Below are 10,730 nucleotides of genomic sequence, written 5' to 3' on the forward strand. Positions count from 1 at the left end.
TAAAAAGAATTTGTGTGTCATAAAAAGAATCCTTCTTTATATATTTTGTTAAATAGATTGTATAGTATTGGGGTTAGTTGTTATTTAAATTATAGAATTCCCTTGTGAATCCATCTGGCCCTGGGGATTTTTACTTAGGGAGTTCCTTGAAGACTTGTTCAATTTCTTTTCATGAGATGGGATTATTTAAGTATTCTATGTCCTCTTATTAATCTGGGCAATTTATATTTTTGTCAACATTCACCCATTTCACCTAGATTGTACTATTTATTGCCATGTAGTTGAGCAAAGTAGTTCTTAATCATTACTTGAAATGCTTCTTCATCAGAGGTGAGATCACCCTTGTGGGGAAAGTTCTATTTGTAGAAACACTAATAAGAGAATCAAGAATCTACTGTAAAAATTAAAATTATATCTCTACTAATAAAAATATTATATTCACGAGGTCTATTAAGGATTATTAGAAAATCAAGGAATAAAGAAGATACAAAACAAAAACCACATGCCCATGGCTGATTAGCCCCTTCAAAAGCCCCACGTTTAGCTTACCACTATACTTGCTACATCATTGCAATGGACGAGAGAGGAGCAAATGGGAGGTGTTACTGCCAGTTAAATACAAATTGTGATCTTGCCTACGCTGAGACACAGGTGAGATTATAGGGAATTCTGGGAAATATCAAGAACTTCTGGGGTTTGAAGTCTAGGGTTCAAATCTCCATTTTTACACACCCCCCTCCCCCGAGGTCCGAGGAAGACTAGTCTCTCCGATGGGTCTTGTAAACATACCAACTTTGAAATTACAATAACTTGAGGATAAGACGAAAAGAGAACGAACTCAATAATTGCTAGGCACATTGACAAAAAGCCAGGTAGGGGGCAGTCCCCTTCAGCATAAGAGTATATATACAAAACAAATGCATTCAAACCCCACACAATTCAAAACAACATATCCCAAAGTTCACTCTGGATCTTCTGGTGCAGCTTGTAGTCTGTGGAGGCATCTTCATGGTGTCTTCTCCAAACAGTTCAGTTTCTGGATTCAGAGTGGTAGCATGTTTCTTAACCTAAAATTACTCTCAAAAGGAATTTAAACTTTGCAATTTAAAATAATAAAAATATTTATACATTCCCCCCTGAAGAGGGTGATTGAAAAACACAGGGATCACTCAGGGACGACACATGGATGAATTCTGAGGTACATGAATGAATTGGAAGAGAAATCAAACCATAAAAAAATCCAAATAAAAAGATAATTTATATAGACTATCAAAGTCTTATGTGTGAAAATTATAAGTAAAGGAAAAATAAATCTATAACAGGTCCTTAAATCAGGGCCCAATTAAAATGATATAAGCATTAAGCATTTACCCAGTCAGTAGCCAGGACTACAGAAAGTTTGCCACACTATGAAAGAACTGGAGGTACAAGCAGACCCTGTCAGGGTTCTCTGCTTTGAGTCAGGAGTGGATATTTGGATCATGAGCTTCCGCCACCCTCCACTAGATAGCCTGCCGGACGTTCCGTTTCACAAGTGACACGAAGCTATCTGGTCTAGTTCAATGTTTGTCTGGCCCTGCGAGTGTCTGTATTGCATTGCTTTTACTTTCTTTTTTATTTTTCTGTATTATCGGTTTTTTTGGCAAATTCCTTACCTTTTAACCATGGGTCCTAAGAATGTGAGTGCCAAGGGCAGTGCTGAGAGGGAGAAGGAGGATGTCCATGAGGATGACCTGGATAGCAATTGTCAGCAAAAAAATCAGACCCAGATCTCTTATTGCAGAGGCCGTGGAAAGGTCAGTCATAATAACAGATGAGGATTCCTGCACTTCCCAGCTCATTCAGCACTTGGTCATCAATTCAGACCTTCCCATGTGGAAGATTTCTGTTCATTCTATTTTAATTTTAACTCTTTCACCTGACATCATGTCATCAGATTTCTGGGCATAAAAAAAAAGCCATCTCCTGAGGCTCAGGGTCTTTGGTCTTGGTCTTCACCAGAGTCCACCCTTACTGTGAGACCAGCCCTCTCGCAGTAAACCAAGCTTGAGACTATAAAAATGATGCCACTGATTGTTTAAAAAAAATATAGGATTTTGCTTAATGATTCTGTCTGATTCCAGGAGAAGAAAATACAAAAAGAGCCATTGCACAGTGCCAAAGAAGCACAAACCTAAACTGCATAGTGCCAATTGAGCACAAGGTCAAAGAGACCAACCCCAATGGAATTGATGAAATTTTGAGCCAAGACAAGAGGACTTGAACATGTTTGGGGTTTGAGGTTGCAGATCTTTAACATGTGTTCCCCATTCTACCAAGTATCTCAAATTTGGCTCCTACCTGGCTCCTATAATCTAGTCCTTTTTCTGTCTTTCGTCATGACATTAAAGCAAGAAATCATGGAAAAACGAGAGCGAGGTGTGAGTGTCTCTGACTTGGAGTAGATCACAGTCCATTGACAGTGTGGAGCAATTGTGATTGCTGGTATCTCAAATTGCTCCTGACTTAAGGTGCTTGTGTATCATGGCACCACTGTATGTGTCTAGATATATAAATAGATCGTAAGAGAGAGAAAGAGATAAAGAGAAGACACCAGTGCTAGAGGAATTACCTTTTTTCTTTTATATTGTGGAGAGGTTCAACTGATCACATTAAATGACAAGTCTGAATAAATTAATTAAAAATGAAGAAATTCTGCCTCTTCAGAATTCCAGTCACTGCAGTCAATGTCTTTCTTATAAATGAGCTCAGTCCCCAATGCCAGGTTGTCAAATGTTATATTTTTAAAAGATGAACACACCCTCCTTTTCTCATCACATTTACTCTTCCTTAACTAAATATAAAATAACTGAATGTTTTCTAGGAAGAAATGGCATTCATCATAAAACAATGACAATGTTTTGACAAACTCTCACTATAACAACAAAAGCCTGCTCTTCCTCATTTAGCTAGAATCAGAGTCTGATCCCATATAACTCTGGAGTTCTTTTTTTGCTTTCAGCTAGATAAGAGTCTTTCAGCCTTTTAAGAAATTAAGTATAGAATTCCTTTTTCGTTGTTTTCTCCTTATTAATATTTGGTAATATTTTCCCCAGAACACCCAGTAATTTCTTCCTTCTCATAAACTTCAAAAAAATGTTCTCATTAGATGAATCCTGACAATTGTGATGAGGAGGGATTTCAGATCTCCTTCTCTCTTCTCCACAGAATCTCCTGCCTCCCTCAGAGAGCACATACCGACTCCCTAATTCATAGGGGAAAGCATTTCAGAGTGAGACACTTATACAGTTTTTACTCTTTCAACATGATTCTCACTTCAGACACAAAATACCTTAGTCAGTGTTCCATTGGGCTCTGAATGACTGGTCTCCAGAGCTGGCTCTGACACTCTTTGAAGTGAAGAGTTTGGGTTGAGTCCCATGTGTGCTTCAGTTTATTCAAGTTAGTTGATGAGGCCTGAGTTGGATGAATACTGCAGGCTCAGCTCTAAATCTTGTGACTATTGCTGGTTTAGGGGTCAATAACATTCAAGGATGTGGCTGTGGACTTCACCCAGGAGGAGTGGTGCCTGTTGGACCCTTCCCAGAAAGAGCTGTACAGGGAGGTCATGCTGGAGAATGTACAAAATCTACTCTTTGTGGGTAAGGACCATTTCCTCCATTAACTCTGAATCTGCCATTAAGGGAATGTCTTCAATCCATGCCAAAGGTTTTAAGTCTTTGTCAATGATTAAAAAAAAAAACAAAAGTGCTGATCTCTTCACAGAGTTCTCCTCCTGCTTGTTTTTTTAAAGGCTTTGAATTCTGTGGTTGGAAGCTGGAAATCTGCTTTCTTGCTCCTGAAATTATCTCTCTTCTATTTTAGGTAGCTCCAGGTGAAAACTTAATACAGTGTTACAGATTTACATTCCTGAAGCTAATCACAAAAGTCATCTAGTTGACCTTCTAATTAGACCAGAATTTGGTGTGCAAATTCTCTGTTGCAGATTTTCCTTGCAGATGGCCATTGAAGGGGATACTCTACATGCCTAGGCAGCCCCTTCCCATGTGGGATGAGTGGTATTTAGAAAGGATTTTTTCTTAAGAAGTATTCATGTGGCAGGCAATGCCAAGCAGGCAGCAGAACAGAAGCAAAAGCTGGAACTACCCTGAGAATCTCAAAACAAACCTATGCTAGAATGCTAGAATCACAGAATGAACAAGGGTCAGAGTAAGATATTGAAAAGTAGACAGAAGGGGTCTATTTCTGGGGACAAAAAGGAATTGGATGTAAAACTGGGCAAAGGGTAGTGCAGAAAATCCATTCCCTATATACTCCTCCATATCCTGTACTGGGGCAGAAGGCAACTTCCAAGACCATGGACCTTTTTTAAGACTTCATTAGTGCCTCCCATGCTCACCCCCTTAAAGGTAGGGAAACAGAGTAAAGGGAAATGGATGGAGAAGAAACTATTGGACTTCAACTCAAATAAGAAAAGCAGGAGTAGCAATTATGAACACAGATAAAACTAGAGCAAAAAAAGATCTCATTAAAATTGATAAAGTTGATAATTACATATTGATTTAAAAAGGTAGTTTAGATAATGAGACCATATTAGTTCTTAACATATATGTACCAACTGATATAGCCTCCAGATTTTTAAAATAGAAACTAAAAGAGAACAAGGAGGAAATTGTTAATAAACCTATACTGGTAGGGAATCTCAACCTTCCTTTATCAGAATTCTCATGAAAAAATAAGAAAGGAATAAAGGAAGTGTATGAAATTTTAGATAATTTACATTTAATAGATATCTGGAGCAAACAGAATGAAATGGAAAATGGAATATATCTTCTTTTCAGGAACACATGGAAAATATAACAAAAGACCATGTACTAGGGTATAAAAACTTTCACAATGAAATGCAAAAAAGCAGAAATAATAAGTGCAACATTTTCAGATCATAATACAAGAAAAAGTATTCTCGATAAGAATAGAAAGAAAAGTTTAAAAATTAATTGGAAACTGAATACTCTAATTGGTGAATAGGGGTGGGTCAACAAATGATGGAAACAATCAATGATGTCATAAAATGAATGACAATGAGGAAACAACATATCAAAAGTTGTGGGATATAGCCAAAGTAGTACTTGGGGGAAATTTTAAATCTATGAGTACTTACATAAATAAAATGAGGGGGGTGGGGGATGAAACAGAACAAATGAAAAATCAGAGTAAAGACTAAATTGGAAATCGAAAAAAATCAAAGGAGAAATGATTAAAATTGAAAGTAAAAGAACTTTTGAACTAATAAATAAGATTAGGAGTTTATTTATAAAGGAAAAAAGGGCAAATAGACTAGAGCACTAATCTAACTACTATTTAAACAATTTGGCAAAATAGGCAAAGCAGTCCTACAAAGTTTTTAGTTTGATGCAAATAGGATGCTGATGGATGAGCCAGGAGGGAGAAAAACAGAGAAAGAAAACTATAAGCAAATTTCCTTAATGAATAGTGATGCAAAAATCTTAGACAGCTCACAAAGTTTATTTTCTATGACCAGGTGGAATTTGTGCCCAGGTTCCAAGGCTCTTTTATTATTAGGAAAACTATCATCATAATTGACCATATCAATAATCAATCTAACAGAAATCTCACGATTATCTCCATAGATGAAGAAAAGATCTTCAACAATATACCATACCCATTTCTCTTAAAAACCCTAGAAAGCAAAGAAATAAAAGGGCCATCCTTTAAAATAATATGTAGTATCTGTATCATATGCAATAGAGATCAGTGAAAAGCCTTCCTAGTAAGATCAGGACTGAAGTCAGGAGGCATATTATTACCACTATTATTTAACATTGTACTAGAAATGTTAACTTTAGCAATAAGCTGTTTTATTTTTTGTAGATTTCATGTAATAACAATTTTTAACATGTTTTCCACAGTATTGTGATCCAAACTGTGTCTTTCTCTCCTCCCTCAGATGCTAAGCATTTTGATACAGGTTATACATGTATGATCATACAAAACATATTTCCATATTGGTCATGTTGTGAGAAAAGACTCCTATAAAACTAAAACTCTAAAATAAGAACACATAGAAGTAAAAATAAAGTTAAGAACAGTCTGTGTTGATTTGCATTCAGACCCCATTTGTTCTTTCTCTGAAAGTCCATGGCATTTTTTCATCACAAGCCCTTCAAGATTTTCTTGGTTCATTGTACTGTGGAGAAGAGCAAAGTCTTTCACAATTGATCATACAATATTGCTGTTACTGTGTATAGTATTCTCCTGGTTCTGCTCATATCACTTGTATCAGTTTATGTAGATCTTTCCAGGTTTTTCTTTTTTCTTTTAATTTTCTTTTAAAATTTCTTTCCATAATTACATGATTCATGCTGTCTCCCTTCCTTCTTCCCTCCCCATCCTGTTCAGAAGAAATTGCATTGGGTTATACCCATATTATCACTTAAAACATTTCTATATTATTGATTTTTGTAATAGACCAATCTTTTAAAACCCAAACCCATATAAATCAGTGTTTTATTCTGCATTTCTACTCACAGTTCTTTTTTTAGATGTGGACAGCATTCCTTGTCATGAATCCCTTGGAATGTCCTGGACCATTGCATTACTTTTAGTAGCAACTCAGTTTCTGTGTACAATGTTCTCCTGGTTCTGCCTATTTCAGTCCCCATCAGTTGATGTGGGTCTTTCCAGTTCTTATAGGAATAAATCTATTAATTATTCCTTATAGCACAGTAATATTCCATCACCATCATATGCCACAATTTGTTCAGCCATTCCCTAATGGAGAGACCCCCCTCCTCATTTTCCAATTCCATGCTACCAGAAAAAACCCAGCTATAAATATTTTTGTACAAACAGGTCCTTTCCAGGTCCCCCCCTTTTTTAAACCCATACCTTCTGTCTTGGAATCAATACTTCCTACTGGTTCCAAGGCAGAAGAGTAGTAAGGGCTAGGAAATGGGGGTTAAGTGAGTGACTTGCCCAGGATCACACAGCTAGGACGTGTATGAGGCCAGATTAGAACCCAGGACCTCCCATCTCTGGGCCTGACTCTCAATTCACTGAGCCACCTCGCTACCCCACCTTTTTTTTAATCAAATAGGGACACAAACATAATAGTGGTATAGCTGAATCAAAGGCCATGCATTGTTTTAAAGCCCTTTGGGCATAATTCCAAATTGCCTACCAGAATGGTTGGATCCACTCACAAATCCACCAGCAATGCATTAGTGTTCCAATTTTGCCTCATTCCCACCAACATTCATTATTTTCCTTTTCTATCATATTGGCCACTCCGCTACCTATGAGGGGTTGCTCAGAATTGTTTTGATTTATATTTCTCTATTCAGAAAGGATTGAAAACATTATTTCATGTGATTATTGATGGTTGTGATTTCTTCATCTCAAAACTGCCAATTCCTATTTCTTAACCATTTGTCAATTGGGGAATGACTTGGTTTTTCATCAATTTGACTTAGTTCTTTTTATATTTGAGAAATTAGATCTTTGTCAGAGGAATTTGTTATAAAATTTTTTCCCACAGTTTATTGCTTTGATTCTAATTTTTATTTCATTGGTTTTGTTTGTACAAAACCTTTTTAATTTGATAATAGTCAAAATGATTCATTTTACATCCTGTAATGTTCTCTGTCTCTTGCTTGGTCCTTAATACTTCCTTTCTCCATAGATCTTACAGGTATGCAATTTTTTGTTCACCCAATTTATTTATTTATAATATCCCTCTTCATGCTAAAATCATATGCCCATTGTGAACTTATCTTGCTATAAGATGTGAGAAATTGATCTAAACCTAATTTTCGTCATGATGCTTTCTAATTTTCCCAGCATGTTTTGTTCAATATTGAGTTCTTATCCCAAAGTTGTGATCCTTGGGTTTATCAAACACTAGATTGCTGAAGTCATTTACCCCAAGTCTATTCCATTGATCCACCCTTCTATCTCTTAGCTAATGTCATATTATTTTGATGATTACTTTTTTATAGTACAGTTAAAGATATGATACTGCTGGCCAACATCCTTTCCATTGGTTTTCATTGATTCTCTTGACATTCTTGATCTTTTGTTATTTCAGATCAATTTTGTCATTATTTTTTCCAATTCTATAAAATACTTTTTTCTCTTTTGTTATGTATGGCACTGAATAAGTAAATTAATTTAGTTTGTATTGTCATTTTTATGTTATTAGGTCATCCTACTGTGAAAGAGATTTATTTATTCTCTGTGTCTATTCTGAGTTTACACTTGTGAAAAGGGAATCCTTTATTCTCTTTGCCTAGTTAAGTACCCTTACTTAGTAGCTCACTACACTGAAGACAGGATTAACTCTCCTTTGTCTACCTTTTAAATTTTATCAACAAAAGGTTGAACACCCTACTTAGTGCTAGGTGAGAAGCCAGAAAGATATTTGGAGAAATACGCCTGTTTTTTTTTTAACTCAATCAGTAAGAAACTCATGAATTCTTTTAAGAGTTCACCCAAGAGTTTACGCACTCAGAAACTGTTCAATCAGGAAACTGTGAACCTTTTTTTTTTTTATTAGAAATTGACCTTCAGAAGGTGGGAAATCAATCCCACAGACAATTTGGAAACTGTGATTGGCCCCATGAAGAGGGGAGGAGACAAGAAGTCATCATAAAAGCAAACTCAAACTCCCTCACAGGAGATGGTCTTTGAGAAGAAGTCTGAAGAGAATGTCTTCTAGAGATAGTCTTTTAATTAGGGAGAGTTTTCAAGGGAGCTTTGCTGGAGACCTTGGCTTGGATCCTGGGCTTGGAGCTCAGCTTCAATTTAGACTAAATCCTGGATTACTTTGTTGGTTGAGTGAAAGGCTGACAGCTTTCCTAGTTTCCTAAGAGACTAGCTTTCATTTTGGAGGAGGCCATGTGGTTACTCACCTCCAGCTTTAATGGTTAAGAGCTAATTAATCTCTGCTTGGATCAAGATAGGATAGATAACTTTTTTATTCCCTTCACATTTCTCTACTTTATTGTTTCCTCTCTATTTTGCAAATAAATTTCTGACTCGAGACTTAATAAATATTGGCAACCACATAATTTCATAAAATTATTGTCCAACTATTAATTTTCACCTTTTATGCTACCCAATGGGAATTAATATTTTTTCATTTATTTAGATATAGTTCCATTTGTGTGAAAAGCGTTTTGTAGTTGTGTTCATATAATTCCTTTGCTTCTTTTGACAGATAGATTCCCAAATATTTTATATAATCTAGAGTGACCATATAAAATGCTTGGAAATTATACATTCTTAAAAAATTAGAAAATCTTACCACCAAAATTAGGTATAGACCAATAGCTCACATCCTACATCAAGATGTTGTTGAAATGGGCATATGATTTAGACATAAAGGGTGATATTATATGTGAATTCGGGAAACATAGAATTGTTTGCCTGGCAGATCTATGGAGAAAGGAAGAATTTATGACCAAAAAAGAGACAGAGAACATCATAAGATGTAAAATGAATAATTTTGACTATAATAACTTTAAACTGATTTCAACAACAATACCAATGTAACCAATATTAGAAGTGAAATAACAAACTGGGAAATACTATTTTATAATAGATTTCTCCGATCTCATTTTTCAAACATATAAATATCTAGGTCAAATTTATCCAAGAATGCAAGTTATTCCCCAGTTGACAAATGCTTATAGGTTATGAATAAGCAGTTTTCAGGTAATGAAATCAAAGGTGTCAGTGATCATATGAAGAAATGTTGTAAATGTCTCGTGATTAGAGAAGTCAATTAAAGTATCACCTCACCCCTAACTAATTGGCCAATATGATAGTAAAGATATTGGAGAGTATGTGGCAAAATTGGGATACTTGATTCCTTGCTATTGGATTTGTGAACTGATCCACCCTTTCATTTGGAATAACTCCCAAAGTACTAAACAATGCACACCTTTTGATCCAGTAATACCAGTAGTAGGTCTTTCCCACAAAGAGATCAGAAAAAAAAAAGGAAAGGACCTACTTGTAGGAAAATATTTGTAACTGCTCTTTTGGTGGTAGCAAAGAATTAGAAATTGAAGGGATGTCTATCACTTGACGAATGGCTGAACAAATTGTCATATATGAGGGTGATGGAATATTATTATGCCATAAGAAATGACAAACAGGATGATTTCAGAAAGTGCTAGGACAGCACCCATGAACTGATGCAGTGGGAAATAAGCAGAACTAGGGGAACATTATACACTATAACACTAATGTTATGGAATGTTCAACTGTGACAGCTTTAGCTACTCTCAGCAATACAATGGTCCAGTATAATTCTGAGGGACTTCTAACTAAGAATGCCTCCAGTGAAGGAACTGTTTGAGTTGAAATGCAGATGAGAGAGTACAAATTTTCACTTGTTTATTTGGGTTTTTGTTTTGAGGTTGTGGTTTTATAAGATTATTCATTTCTAAAAATAAACGATATGGAAATAAAATTTAAAAAGAAGCATGAAAGTGTAGCTCAAAGTCCCTAATTCTGGCTAGTATAGCAAGTTTATCCTTATTCCTCCTTCATTCTTCCCTCAAATTCCAGACCTGGTGATAGGAATGAAAGGGAAGGCAATAAGTATTTTAAAATACCTGCTCTATGTGCCTATCCTTCTATTACAAGAGGTAAATGAAGATGGAATTTTCTGATTGCAACTGTGTTACATGATCTCTACTGCT

The 10,730-nt window shown here is 35.7% G+C and overlaps 1 protein-coding gene across 6 annotated transcripts in view; it reads left to right on the forward strand.

Annotated features, from left to right (window-relative positions):
- Positions 1–10,730, forward strand: part of LOC100619140 (zinc finger protein 420-like) — a 69,096-nt gene that overhangs the window by 36,323 nt on the left and 22,043 nt on the right. For 3 of the 6 annotated variants that reach the window (XM_056825854.1, XM_016422746.2, XM_056825853.1), the window contains one exon: positions 3,515–3,641. The exons of the other annotated variants lie outside the window; for them this stretch is intronic. In XM_056825854.1, coding sequence (XP_056681832.1) covers positions 3,515–3,641 — 127 coding nt within the window. The remainder of the gene's footprint in view (positions 1–3,514; positions 3,642–10,730) is intronic. 6 annotated transcript variants of the gene reach the window in all.

Source organism: Monodelphis domestica, chromosome 4, assembly GCF_027887165.1.
Source record: "Monodelphis domestica isolate mMonDom1 chromosome 4, mMonDom1.pri, whole genome shotgun sequence".
Taxonomy (NCBI): Eukaryota; Metazoa; Chordata; class Mammalia; order Didelphimorphia; family Didelphidae; genus Monodelphis; species Monodelphis domestica.